This window comes from Onychomys torridus, chromosome 1, assembly GCF_903995425.1.
Source record: "Onychomys torridus chromosome 1, mOncTor1.1, whole genome shotgun sequence".
NCBI lineage: Eukaryota > Metazoa > Chordata > Mammalia > Rodentia > Cricetidae > Onychomys > Onychomys torridus.
Window position 1 is genome coordinate 124,624,090 of NC_050443.1, and position 15,174 is coordinate 124,639,263.

At 46.0% G+C, this 15,174-nt stretch overlaps 1 protein-coding gene across 4 annotated transcripts in view; it reads right to left on the reverse strand.

Annotated features, from left to right (window-relative positions):
• LOC118592411 (RNA-binding protein 14) overlaps positions 1-5,782 on the reverse strand; it is a 57,339-nt gene extending 51,557 nt beyond the window's left edge. For 3 of the 4 annotated variants that reach the window (XM_036201415.1, XM_036201407.1, XM_036201356.1), the window contains exon 1: positions 5,326-5,769. In XM_036201415.1, coding sequence (XP_036057308.1) covers positions 5,326-5,662 — 337 coding nt within the window. In that variant the 5' untranslated portion in view covers positions 5,663-5,769. Of the gene's footprint in view, positions 1-5,325 lie in introns of all 4 variants that reach the window. The other variant, XM_036201348.1, reaches the window with a different exon arrangement.
• Between the last annotated feature and the right edge of the window lie 9,392 nt (positions 5,783-15,174).

Consider the following 15,174-nt stretch of genomic DNA (forward strand, 5'->3'; position numbering starts at 1 on the left):
AGTTGTGGCCCGGCGGTGGTGGCACACGCCTTTAATCCCAGCACTCAGGAGGCAGAGGCAGGCGGATCTCTGTGAGTTTGAGGCCAGCCTGGTCTACAGAGCAAGTTCCAGGAAAGGCGCAAAACTATACAGAGAAACCCTGTCTTGAAACCCGCCCCCCCCCAAAAAAAAGCAGTTGTGGTCTAAGATATCTTTTAAAAACAGATCAGGTGTGGTAAAGCTTGCCTACAACCCCAGCACTCAGGAGATAAGACACAAAGAAGATGAATTAGAAGCCAACAAGAGCTACAAAGACACTGCCAAAAGGGGGGGGGGGGGCTGAACTCGCCTCAGGAATGACAAGGGTACCCGGAAATTGCAATGACAGGCAGAAACACCCACTCCAAATGAAAACATCAAGATTAGCTGGAGCTTAAAGGTAGATCGGGAAAGAGACAATCAAACACCCTGAATGACAAAGGAACCTTACTGTTTCCTTGAACTTTGTTCCCTCACTATGAAACCCTGGCTGGCATAGACCAGACTAGCCTCCAACTCATAGAGATCTGCCTGCCTGACTCGCAAAATGTTGGAATTAAAGGCACACAATGGGAGCCGAAGAGATGGCTCAGTGGTTAAGAGCATGTTCTGTCCATTTATATCAAGTGGTTCACAACTCCCTGTAACTTCAGCTCCAGGGGATTCAATGTCCTCTAGTTCTAGACTCCACATATACACATAATTTAAAAAATAAAAATAAATCTTTTTTTAAATTTATTTATTATGTATACAGTTTTCTGCCTCCATATATGCCTGCATGCCAGAAGAGGGCACCAGATTTCATTACAGATGGTTGTGAGCCACCATGTGGGTGCTGGGAATTGAACTCAGAACTTCTAGAAGAGCTGCCAGGGCTCTTAACCTCTGAGCCATCTCTCCAGCAAACAAAAAATAAATGTTAAATAAGTAAATGAATAAAGGCATGCACCACCATGACCACCCATCCATTTCCTTATCATTCTATTCAAAAATGAGCTAGGAAAAACATGTAACAAAAATTTCAATGGGTTTACAAGAGAAATTAGATCTCCCATTATCTACACCTTACACATGGTTTTGAGTTTAAAAAAAAAAACAAAGTGCTACCCAGCATGTGATAGCAGCCCTATAATCCTAGCAATTAGGAGGAAAGGTAAGGAGGACCAGAGGTTGGAGACCAACCTAGATTACTCAGTGAGGCCTGTTTTAAACAAACAAAAAAAGCTTAAATTAAGTGGCAAATCAGAAAATTGAGGTTTAAGAACTGGCAAGGAGGAGTGGGGAGTGGTAGTGGTGAACACCTTTAGTCCCAGCACTTCGGTGGATCTCTGTGAGTTCGAGGCCAGCCTGGTATACATAGTGAGTTCCAGGACAGCCAGTGCAACATAGTGACACCCTGTCTTCAAAACAACTCAACAAAAAAAGACTTAGGAACTGGGATGTAGGTTGGGGATTTAGCTCAGTGGTAGAGCATTTGCCTAGCAAGGGCAAGGCCCTGGGTTTGATCCTCAGCTCCAAAAAAAAAAAAAAAAGAACTGGGATGTAGCACAGCGATGGTGTATGCATAGCAAGTATAAGGACCTTGGTTTGACCTGCCCCCCAATACCACAAAAAAAAAGGGAAGGCAAAGGGAGGAGGATGGAAAAGGAGGCAAAAGGAAGACAAAAGGAACAGTACTTTCAAATGAGCCATAATGAAGGAAGGCCTCTGATACAAATACAGTCAACTTTTATCAGGAAATGTCTAAGTCTAATCTTAGAAGGAAGGAAGTGTGAGGTGGGCATCGCAGTACATACCTACATTAATAGCTTGTAGGAGGTAGAGGTAATTGAGATCAGAACTTCAAGGCCATTCTCAGCTACATAGCAAATTCAAAACCAGGTTGGGCTGCATAAAACACTGTCTCAAAAAAGGGACAGGGACTGGAGAGATGACTTCTGAATTCTCTACAAGACCAGTAGTTCTTGGAGAGAATCCAGACTCCACATCCAGCATGCATACTGTGGCTCACAACCATCCCTAACTCCAATTCCATGGGGTCAGATGTCTTCTGACTTCTGTGAGCATCAGGTATGCATGTACCACACTTACATACATGCAGGTACATTATAAAATAGACCTAAAAGAGTGTGTATGTGCATGCTGAAGATGTGCCTCAGTTAGCAGAAGCCCAGAAAGTCTGTCACCTAGTTTATGAGACTGCACAGGGCTAAGTTTCATCATCACAGTACGCAGCCAAACTCAGTTCTGTCAAAGACTCTCAGAACCCAACCACTACTAGGACGACAAAGAGACACTTGCCTGGTGAACTGCTTTAAAGAAACCACTGCATTAAGATTAGCAAGTAGGGCCAGGCAGTGGTGGCGCACACCTTTAGTCCCAGCACTTGGAAGCAGAGGCAGGCGGATCTCTGAGTTTGAGGCCAGCCTAGTCTATAGAGCAAGTTTCAGGACAGCCAGGGCTACACAGAGAATCCCTAGAGGTGGGGTGCAGGGGTGGTGGTGGATGGGAATGGGTGTGATTAGCAAGTGATGTTTTCAGGACCTTCTATGGTGTGATGGCACCATAATCTCTCTAGCGCCAAAGCTAAGAATACTAGAAACTGAGCTTTCCCCCCCAAACAAAAACTAAACACTTTTAACTTAATTTACAAAGCTGTATACAGAAAGAATGGCTGACAAAAAAAAAAAAAAAAAAAAAGGTATTTCTGATATTCAGACCTCCCTTGAAAACTGTATGCTTCCTGAAACTGTTCATCTTTGAACATTCAACAGTATATAGCTGTGGAGAATAGTTATTGTTGCTATGGGGATTTTTGTTTTACAAATCATACCTAAGCTCAAGTAACCAAGCAACTATATTTTTCCCTGTGAAATAAAACAGAGCTGGCCGGGCTGGAGAGATGGCTCAGTGGTTAAGAGCACTGGCTGCTCTTCTAAAGGTTCTGAGTTCAATTCCCAGTAACCACATACATGGTGGCTCACAACCATCTATAATGAGATTTGGTGCCCTCTTCTGGCTTGCAGGCATACATGCAGATGGAACATTATATACATAATAAATAAATCTTTAAAAAAAAAAAAAAAAAAGAGCTGGCCATTCCATATAAGATCAAGCCTTTGTACTTTTCCAAGACTTGACAGCTCAATCAACTGTCCATCCTCAGCCTCCCTTCCCAAAAATGAGTAACGTATTTATAGAGCCAGTCTCTTCTAGTACACTCCCAACTTTAAAAATCTTTCATCCCAGCCAGGTGGTGGTGGCGCACGCCTTTAATCCCAGAACTTGGAAGGCAGAGGCAGGCGGATCTCTGTGAGTTCGAGGCTAGCCTGGTCTACAAAGCGAGTTCCAGGAAAGGCGCAAAGCTACACAGAGAAACCCTGTCTCGAAAAACCAAAACTCTTTCATCCCAAAGGAGAATGGCATCAGTGGAAGTATGTTCAGATCCTCACACCAAATCTTTTTTTTAATCAAAATATAGTCTGTTATATCAGCCTAGAGTAGTTCTACTATAAATATTTGTTTCCAAAAGAAAAAAATGCACAAAACTTTCTAACTCTCATAGGGAATCCGCCTAGAGTTCACATCATATGTGAAGTTATTACCAACCACCACCCTCACGGCTGCTTACTGTCAGCCCCAAAGTCAGGCCAACTGCTGGCCTACCTACCATCTGAGAAAGCTTATTGATCCGTATGAATTCCAATGGAGACTATCCCTTGAGGTACTGAATTCTGGATTTCCGCTCCAGTGGCCAGCCTACCTAAACCCACAGAAGGAACTAGACAGGTAAATTAAACACAACACTAAGCACTCACACACCCATCCTTTTGCTGGCCAAGCACCCACAGTGACACCTCTTCCACTGTCATTCTAGGCAGAAGTAAAACTACATGCACCAAAGTCTGCTTATTAAAGTCTGCAAGACAGTCTCACTCCACATATAACCTGAGTTAAGAAACAGAATGCAGTATCCATGCAGAGTAAAATTGTGTTCCTAGTAATGCACACCCTATGACCCTTTAAACACGCCCCCATTACAGAAAAGACAAAGTATGGCCCAAACTGTGTGACTTTCCTGGATAGCAAATGAACTATTTGATGAGAATGAGCAAGCATCTACACCCGCATTTATTTCCTGTCCTCAAAATTTCCCACAGGGCATGAGCAGATATGAATCCAACAGAAGTAAGGCATGAACAGGACATCACTCCCAGGTTGCACTGTTGAAAATGACAGGGCAAAGTCAGCTCTGATTAGTGAAATAGACACTGGCCTGGGTTGTCCCATAAAATCTTGCCAACCCAAAAAGAATAGCATTTAGGAGATAAGCGGTAATAAGACTCTAAAATGTGTCTCAAAAAGACACATTTCCTCAAAGAAAATGAAAATCTAGGGAGCTGTCCTAAGTGCTATTCAAGTAAGACTACGAGTAAATGATGTTTAGTTCAAGTTTAACAAGAGACCCCACAAGCCTCTCAACGTCCCCCAAACCAGAGCCCTTGGCAATCTCACCAAGCCTATAAAACAGATGTGCCCTGAGGCACCAACTGGCAGGTAAAGGCTATGGGGGAAGGCTTCATAACACAAGCCCACTTCCACATGCAAAAATAAACAAAATTAGGGCTTTCAAGGGGGGGGGGGGGGGGGGGCTTGCGAGAAATGGACAGCACAAAACTGCCAAGGCTAACCCACCAAATACTGAAAGGCCAAATGGGTTTGGAAAAGGCCCTTCTGGTACAAGCAGATCCATGACAGACCATGCTAATAAAGACTGCAACCCCAGAAACGACCAAGGGCCCCGTTACCTTCCGCTTGGGAATATTCGTCAGGAAGGAACCCCAGAACAGGCCTTGGGGCTTTAGCCCCCACCTTTTTTCCCCTCTTCCCTTGATCTGACCGATGTGTGGAGAGTAAGTGGGGAAGTGGCGAAATCTTCCCCGCTCCATGGTCCGGTTGGTGCCCGTCACTTCCCAATTTCAGTTTGGTACCAGGCCCTTGCAACCAGGAAAATGCACCCCCGCCCCAACCCGGTACACTCGCAAACCTCTGGCGCGTCCCCAGCCCCCGTGGCTTCGGCTCGCAGTGGCCACTGCACCCGCCCCAGCCGACTCCTCCCACTTGATGAATGCTGCCTGGACCGCAGGGGAGGGTGGCTCCACCCGACTCGCCCCCAACACCTCCGGCCCCGCTCCCGCGCACGTCCCCACCGTTCCCAACCGCAAGGACCAACCCCCGGGCAAGGGGCGTGGCTAATAGGCTGGGTGCACCGCGCGTCCCCTCCCCCCGAGCGCGCTCCCGCGTTACCTTTTACCACGTCACACTCGATGACGCGTCCACGGCGCTCGAAGAGGCTGCGCAACTCCTGGCTTGTGCATGCAGCCGACACATTGCCCACGAAAATCTTCCAAGTGTTCAAGGGCCTTGGGCGCGACATCTCCACCACGAGCGCGCGACCGGGACGCAGCTCGTGGCCATGCAGGGCCTCGATGGCGCGCACCGCGCCAGCGCTCTCGCGCATGTGCACGAAGGCAAACTGTTTCATGACGGCGCAGCTCATGACCGTGCCGTAGGGCGCGAAGAGGGCTGCCAGCTCCTCCGGCGTCGTATCCGCCCCATCGACATTGCCCACAAAGATCTTCATTTTGCCGCCGTAGCCGCCTTCCCGGAGAGACGGGATCTCTCCTACAGCGACAGGCAAAACGTCCGAACGGCCCGCAGTCCTCCACAGGAATGGCTGGCGGCCGAGAACCCCGCCGCGCAGGCGCTCTCACCGAGCCAATTGGAGACTGCATCCCGCGCCTACAGCAGCCAATCAGAGAGCTTGAGAGACGATGCTCTTTGACGCAGCCAATCCCAGAGGGCCTGGAGCCCGCTTGTGGTCGGAGGGGGTGGAAGAGGCACGGAGGCGCGCGGCCAACCGCCGCCGCCGGGGGAGGGGAAAGGAGGGCGGGCGGCGAGGGAGCGCGCTCGGGCTGAGTCGGCAAGGCCTAGTCTGCGCAGCGGCCTCCGGCCGGGGTGTGGCGAGCCGGCAGGTCCCCGAGGAAAACTTTGTTGTCTCGGGGAAGTCAGGGCTCCTGCGTTCCAGCTGCCTCGGCCAACCCCCGAGTGCCAGGCCTGGCGGGAGAAACCGGGACCAGCGCCTTCGGTCCGGGATCAGGAACCGACTCTGCAGTCGGCAGCCTGAGCCGACCCGAGGAGGCGCCTGCCCTGAGTAGGTCGTCCTTGGCAAGCACATTACTTGGGGTTGCTGAGGCTCTGGAGGACTGTGCAGACAGTGGAAACTGAGCGTCTGTCCAAACCTGATGGCATTTCCAATGGAGAAATACAGAGGTGACTGTTTATTGTGCGCATGAAGATTGTCACAACGTGATGTTTCATAAAATAGAAGAGCAGTCATCCTAAGGAGGCCAAAAGTTGGGGCTTAAAAAAAATACGGGGGTTGGGGATTTAGCTCAGTGGTAGAGCACTTGGCAAGCGCAAGGCCCCGGGTTCGAGCCTCAGCTCCAAAAAAAAAAAAAATATGGAGAGCCGGGCGGTGGTGGTGCACACCTTTAATCCCAGCACTTGGGAGGCAGAGGCAGGCAGATCTCTGTGAGTTCGAGGCCAGCCTGGTCTACTAAGTGAGTTCCAGGAAAGGCTCAAGGCTACACAGAGAAACCTTGTCTCAAAAAAACAAAAAACGGAGGGAGCCATGCGTGGTGGCCCACCCCCTTTAATTCCAGCACTCTGGAGGCAGGTGGACTGTTGGAGGCCAGCCTAGTCTCCATAGTGAGTTCCAAGACAGCCAGAGCTATGTAGAAACCCTTTCTCAAAAAACTACAAAACCTTAGAGGGGCCGGGCAGTGGTGGCGCACGCCTTTAATCCCAGCACTCAGGAGGTGGATCTCTGTGAGTTCGAGGCCAGCCTGGTCTACAGAGCTAGTCCAGGACAGGCTCCAAAACTAGACGGAGAAACCCTGTCTTGGAGGGAATATATATATATATATATATATATATATATTTTTTTTTTTTTTTTCCCCTGGAGCTGAGGACTGAACCCTGGGCCTTGTGCTTGCTAGACAAGCATTCTACCACTGAGCTAAATCCCCAGCCCCAACAAACAAAATTTAAACAAGTTGTCAATAGCATAAACTCATTAACTATTTGTCCACATTTTCACTCACCATATTACACATCTTCCATATGGAGAGGGCCAAGAACAAAGCACCGAAGAAAATTAGAACCTAAACTTTTGTGGAGTTTATTTATACATTATAGTGAGGAAAAGACAGGCAATAAGGGAAATAGTGCCAATGGTGGTAGCTCACCCTTGTAAGCCCAGCACTTCAGAGTCTGAGGCCAACCTGGTCTATAGAGTAAGAACCTGTCTCCATAATTCAACAAAGAATAAGTCAACACAGCGTGTTAGATAGTAATGAAGACTTGAAATAGCCAAGGAATAATGCCAGTCAGAAAGCACAAGCCTAAAAACCCTGGGAATGGGAGCAAGTCTGGCTGGTTCAAGGAAGAGCCAAAAGCCGATGGTCCTGGAGTTAGGCACAGTGACTAATAGAGCAGAAAGGAAAAGAGCTGTGTGATATCCTGTGGGTCATCGAAATAATCACCTTTTACCCTGAAACTGGACCTTTATAGAGAACATCAGACAGAAGCAATGTGGTAGCAAAGGTTGCATGGTTGTGAGTGTTCTGGCTGCTCCTGGGCAGCCAGGTGGGCAAAAACAAATGAGAACAATTGTTTGCACAGGATAATAATTCCTACTGCCAAAGTCCAGGACATGGTGGTGTGATGAATGTTGCCATGGCAGAATAAAATGCAGTCAGAAGCTGCACCGTGGTGGCTCCCCGGTTTAATCCCAGCACTGGGAGGGAGAAGCAGGCAAGTCTGAGTTCGAGGCCAGCCTGGTCTGCAGAGTTCCAGGACAGCCAAGGCTACACAGAGAAACCCTGTCAAAAAAACAAAAATAAGCAAACAAACGAACAAAAAAACCAAAAGTGGTCAGATCTTGGGTTCTTTAGAGCCCTTGCCATACATGATTAGATGTCTGTTGTGAATGGAGTCAAAGGTGACCTGGAGCACATGGAAGCATGGAGTTAGCATTTACTGAGATAGAGAACATTGTGAGAGAAACAGGTTTTTTATAAATGATCAGAAAGTCAATTTTCACTCATTATGGTCTGAATGTTTGAATTCCCCCCAAATTCATATGTTGAAACTTCGCTGTTGTCATCGTTTTGTCTTTCCAAAAACAAGGTTCCATTATGTGTAGCTCAGGCTGGCCTTGAACTCAGAGATCCACCTGTCTCTGCCTGCTGAGTGCTGGGATTAAAAGGCTTGCTCTACCACACTCGGCCTAAATTGAAACCTAATCACCAGTGTCATGGTATTTAATACATTCTTTTACTAGTTGATAAAGGAAAAGAGATCATCATAGCCAGGATATATATTTAAAGAGTTAGACTATCTACTGCTGAAAAGGAGGAAGAAGGCACACATACATTCTGTTGATAGTGTGGATTTTACCTCCTTCCAGAGAAATATTCATCACTCCCAGCTGGAAAGACTGCTGTTCACCCCAGACAGAGCAAAGAAACAATCTCATCCATGTCCAGCTTGGTGAGCCCATAAGTTTATTTGTTACAGGAACAGAGGTGTTACAGGAACAGCTTGCAGTCCTGAAGAGCCCCCCTCAAATGAGTGACAACTCATAAAATTGGCATCAAGGTGGCCCCTTGCCCAACTTGCAGGGAGCTGTGCCACTAAATGGTTTCCCTCCCCAGCAGTTGCTTACCACTTAAATTACCTTGGGTTGGGAGGCGCTGGGGATGTAGCTCAGTTGGTAGCATGCTTACCTAACATGCAAAAGACCCTGTGTTTCATCCCCAGCACTATATACATTGGACATAGTGGTGTACCCCTGTAATACCAGCTCTCGGGGAGGGGGTAGGAGGATCAGAAGTTGAAGGTCATCCCAAGTTGTAGATAACCTGGGATACGTGAGACCCTATGTCAAATAAATAAATAAATAACCTTGGGGAGGGGCCTCTGGAGTCTTATGGATTTCTTTACTTTTTTTTTGGGGGGGGGGAGCTGAGGATCGAACCCAGGGCCTTGTGCTTGCTAGGCAAGTGCTCTACCACTGAGCTAAATCCCCAACCCCCTTTTACTTTTTTATATGTATGAATATTTGCCTGTATATGTCCATGCACCACCTGCATGGCGTGCCAGTGGAAGCCAAAACAGGACAGACATCATGTCCACTGGAACTGGAGTTACAGATGTTTGTGAGCTGCCATGTGGGTGCTGGGAGTCAAACCCTTGTCCTCTGGAAGCTCTCCCAGCACTCTTAATTGCTGAGCCATCTCTCCAGCCCTTGTGGGTTTCTTATTCTTGTGAGCTCCCCTTTCCTTCCAGGAAATCATGTTTCAATCTAGAGGAAACAGCTCCACAACAAAGTATAACAGAAACAGGCCATTTTAGCCATATTCAAGTATACAGTTCTGTGGTATCAAGTCATTGACATTGTTGTACAGACACCGTCTACCTCCAGTGTAGTCTTACCTCCCTCAGCTGTCCTGTCAACACGAATCCATTCATCCTCTCCAGTCCTTGAAACCACCGTTTGATTTTCTCTGTGTAACTGAGGATTTTGAGCACTTCAAAGAAGTAAATTATACAAATATTTGTCCTACTGTGACAGATTTATTGTACTTAGCATAATGTATCCAAGCTTCATATTATAGTGTATCAAAATTCCCTTTTAAGGCTAAATAATGTCCTATTGCATGTATACCACATTTTCCTTATCCATTGCTCCATCAGTGGACACTGATGAATTTTGGCTATTATGGATAACGTTGCTAAGATCATGAGTGTACAAATACATTGAGGACCAGTGAAAAGTCTCAGTTGGTAAAGGTACTTACTACCAATCTGATGACCTGATTTTGCTCATACACATGAAATAATCAATCAAAAAATTTAAGTAGAGCTGGGCATGGTGGGCACATGCTTTTAATCTCAGCACTCAGGAGGCAGAGACAGGCTTATCTGTGAGTTTGAGGCCAGCCTGGTCTACAAAAAGAGTTCCAGGACAGCCAGGGCTGTTACACAGAGAAACCCTGTCTTGAAAAACCAAAAAACAACAACAACAACAAAGTTAAGTCAATTATTTGCATACTCAAATTGTTTTAAAATAAATTTTATAATTTATTATTAGTGCATATTTAATACTTCTTTTATGTATCTTTATGCCAGGAGCCTCATGGGAAAAAAAAATAAGCCCTGATTTAAATAGCCTTTGAGGGTCAGTGAAATGTCTCAGTTGATAAGGGTGCTTGCAACCAGTCCAATGACCTGAGTTTGCTCCCAAGACAGCATGGTGGAAGGAGAGGACTGATTCCCTCATGTTGTGCTTGGACTTCTGCACACACCTCCTACTCCCCCACACAGATACAAATAAATGTTAAAATATATATACAGCATTTAAGCCCCTGCCTCCTGAATGCTGGGATCCTTTGATTTCACCCACGTTAGGCATGGCCATGTGACTCACTCTGGCCAATGGAAAGTTAGAAGTGCTATTTGTCCTGTCAGTCCTAAACGTTAAGAGCCAGGACATATTTGACAAGGACTTTTCCTTCTACTAATAGTGGACATGATGAGCTGGAGCTTCTGTTGTCCAGAATGACTTCAGGGGGCCTATCATGGCCTGTACAAACACCCTAACCATTATTAAATGTTTTTTGTTTTGTTTTGTTTTTTTGTTTTTTTTTTCCCAGAGCTGAGGATTGAACCCAGGGCCTTGTGCTTGCTAGGCAAGTGCTCTACCACTGAGCTAAATCCCCAACCCTGCTCAAAGGTATTTCTAAGCAAGTGTTCTACCACTGAGCCGTTCTCCTAGTCCCATGAAAGGCATTTCTAATAATACATACTTCATGTGAAGTGCTTTTGATGAAATACGTTTTCTGGTCAGCCTCAACTGCTAATCAAATGGTTATTATTGCCATTTTACCACTGGTAGTGCTTTCTTTTTTCTTTTTTTAAGATTTATTATTTATTATGTATACAGTGTTCTGTACTACATGTATGCCTGCAGACCAGAAGAGGGCACCAGATCTCATTACGGATGGTTATGAGCCACCATGTGGTTGCTGGGAATTGAACTCAGGACCTCTGAAAGAACAGCCAGTGCTCTTAACCTCTGAGCCATCTTTCCAGCCCCCCTGGTAGTGCTTTCTAAAATTGTGAATAAAATTAAATGCAATGAATTCAATGTTAAGATTTTGTTTGTAAATGAGATAAACTGAGTTTTTCACACACAGATTCAACCACCCATAGACTGAAAATATTCAAGCAGGGTAGGTAGAAATGTAAATACAGTACTCAAGTATGAACTTCTTTTTTGGGGGGGGGCGGGGTCGGTTTTTGAGACAGTGTTTCTTAGTGTAGTTTTGGTGCCTGCCCCAGATCTCACTTTGTAGACCAGGCTGGCCTCGAACTCACAGAGATCCACCTGCCTCTGCCTCCCAAGTGCTGGGATTAAAGGTGTGTGACACTGATGCCCAGCAAGCATGAACTTCTTAAAAAATAAATGTAAAATAATCTTGAGGAAAAATGTATCCTATAGCCTTTGTCTTTGACATTATTCCCTAAGGCGTGCGTGCTAATGTTTATATGCAAAGCCATTCATTTGATTGGGTGTGATAATGATTTAAAGAAAAGCCTCCGGGTTGATTTAGCTCAGTGGTAGAGCACTTGCCTAGCAAGCGCAAGGCCCTGGGTTTGAGCCTCAGCTCAAAAAAAAAAAAAAAAAAAAGAAAAAAGAAAGAAAAAAAAAAAAAAACAAAAACAAAGAAAAGCCTCCTAAACTGTGAGTCAAACTTTATATGGGGTCACGCAACAATGACCAAAAAATCAACTCAAAATCATGAGTCGGACTGTGAGTAGTGGCACACACCTTTACCCCCAGTACTCAGGAGCAGCAACAAGTGGATCTTGTGAATCTGAGGACAGCCTGGTATAGATAGCAAGTTTCAAGCTAACTGGGCTACACAGTGAGACCCAATTTTAAAAAGTGTGTGGGGGGGGGGATTTAGCTCAGTGGTAGAGCATTTGCCTAGCAAGGGCAAGGCCCTGGGTTTGGTCCTCAGCTCTGGCAAAAAAATAAGTAAATAAAAATAAAAAATAAATTAAAGTGTGTGTGTGTGTGTGTGTGTGTGTGTGTGTGTGTGTGTGTGTTGGCATGGGTAGGAAGTGGGACTGGAGAGATGGTTCAAAGTTAAGAGCATTTACTGCTCTTCCAGAGGACCCACATAGTAGATCACAACCATCCCTAACTCCAGTTCTGACGAGGTATCAGATAACTTCATCTGAGCTCTTTAAGCACCAGACACACACAACACTCATACATACAACAATCAAATTATTTGCATACTAACGTTGTTTTAAAATAAATTTATTTATAATTCATTATTAGTAGTGTTTGATTTGAATACTTATTTTATGTACCTTCATACAAGGGGCCTCATGGAAAAAAATTAAGATGAATTAGGGCATATTGGAGAGGGGCTGGAGAAATAGCTCAGTGGTTAAGAGTACTTGTTGCTCTGACGGGGAATCCATATTCAGTTCCTAGTACCCATATGGTAGTTCACAACCATCTGTAACTCCAGTTCAGAGGTCAAATGATCTCTTCTAGCCTCCATAGACACCAGTTATGTATGTGGCACATAGGCAAACACATTTTTTCAGATCTCTTAAAGTATATGGGAGAGCCAAGCCTGATGGCACATGTCTTTAATCTCAGCACTCAGGAGACGAGCAAGTGGATCTCTGTGAGTTTGATTCCAGCCTGGTCTACAGAGCTAGTAGAGGGCTATACAGGGAGTCCCTGTCAGAGAAAGCACGTGGGAGGGCGGGCATGCAGAGGTTCATTGCAAATACCTTACCATTTTCTGGCACTTGAGCATTCATGGATTTTGATAATCTATGAGGGCCCAGAATCCAAACCATGTGGATACTTTAGTCATTAATGTAAATGTGTTTTCAACTACATTTAGTAACTCACTTTACCTCTAAGAGTACCGTGCACAGGATGCAAATGACCAGGAAGTAGGGAAAGGGGTCCCAGGCCCCAAGCTTCAAAAAATTGGCACCCTGGACCCAAGGGGAGAAGTAAAAACAGCAGAACAGCCAGAAGGAACAGGGTCCAAGGCCTGCCACTGCAGGAACCTCGAAGCAGGAAAGAGGTAAGGCCTGGGAATTGGGAGTGGAGCCAGGAGGCTCAAAGTCAAGCTATAAAAACCACTGCCTGGTTCTAAGCAGGCAGCAGAGGGGACAAAGTTTGTGGTCTGACAGCTCACCCAATCATGAAAACAGCTTTGTCAGGATGAGCAAGCCTGACGTGGCCCACGGAATGCTGCTAGGGACAGAATAGATAGCAGGGAGCCTGAATCTAGGACCCACAACCATTCCCGTTGTGGTTAGCAGCCATCTGCCAAGAAGAGACCTTTGTTGGGATTCCCTCGAGCACTCAGGCTCCTAGCCACAGCCTCCTTAACCTGTACATCTCAGGTTCTGTGCCATGCATTGTTCCTTAGTTAGGCTGAAAGCAGGGCATGGTCATTTTAGCATTTGGGAGGAGATTAACTGAGAGTAAAAATGGGGGCTGGAGAGATGGCTCAGCAGTTAAGAGCACTGGCTGCTCTTCCAGAGCTCCTGAGTTCAATTCCCAGCAACCACATGGTGGCTCACAACCATCTGTAATGAAATCCAATGCTCTCTTCTGCTGCGCAGACATACATGCATACAGAGCACTCATATACATAAAATACATAAGTAAAAATAAATAAATCTTGTGCCACACAAGCTTGAAGACCTGGGTTCAGATCCCCATGATCCATATAAATGCTTGGGAGATGGAGATAGGAGATTTGTGGAACAAATTTGGCATAGCCAAATAAGCAGACTCTGGGTTCAAATGAGAGACTCTGCTTCACTAAGGTAGAAAATAACTAGGGAAGACACTGGATGTTGTAGTGAGAGATCTCAGAGCATTGCGTCTTGCTTGAGTTCCAGAATGTTAGCACCCAGGCTTTGGACCGCCTTTTGTAACTGTCCTTTGTGATTGCCACCTTTGCTTGAAGTGTTTATTACCTGAGTTCTTCCTGAAGGAGTCAGGGCCTTTGCAAAGCTTAATTATGGGATGACTTAGAAAACCAAGATGTCTCATAGCTGAAAACTGCTTGGGCAAATAGTTCCTTCAAACAACTCCAGATAAGAGGGTTTGCTATTTGGAGGCTGGGCGGTGGTAGCGCACGCCTTTAATCCCAGCACTCGGGAGGCAGAGCCAGGCGGACCTCTGTGAGTTCGAGGCCAGCCTGGTCTACAGAGTGAGATCCAGGAAAAGCACAAAGCTACACAGAGAAACCCTGTCTCAAAAAAAAAAGAGAGGTTTTGGTATTTGGAAATTGACTTGCTAAGAGGTGTAAATTGTGTAACAATAAAAGAAGGTTTTTGTGAAGCAATGGGTAGTCAATTCACCAGAAGCTGGCTCCCTTGCTGCTCTGCTAAGCCAAAATTCATCTTGGAGTGACCCTAATTCTTCCATGGGCCCATGCAAAACAGAACACCAACAGGTCAACAACTTCTCTACACATGCATGCACACAGCCATGCATACCACATACACACACACACAGAGTAAAAGAAAACAACTTAAGATGTTAAATGTTTAAAGGGGAAGGGACATGCATCATAGGGGACTCAGGCATACCTTGATTCCCAGGATAGGAGGCAGCATGGCCACACCATGACCTGATTTGGGGATTGCAGGGTGCCTGGATCCTCCAGCAGCTCTCGGGCTTTTTCTAGGCATCTGCCTCATTCCTCTGGCTTTTTGGCCTGGCTTTTTTTTCTGATACTCAGTTGACGAGGAAGAGAAAAGGGCCATGCTTTCTCTGTCCCCATCCACAGAGAAAAGAGACCTAATGCTAGATCACAGATTTCTTGGAGACACAGGCCCAGGTTGGGTCAAGAGTTCTTTTATGCCGGGCGGTGGTGGTGCACGCCTTTAATCCCAGCACTCAGGAGGCAGAGCCAGGCGGATCTCTGTGAGTTCAAGACCAGCCTGGTCTACAGAGTGAGTTCCAGGAAA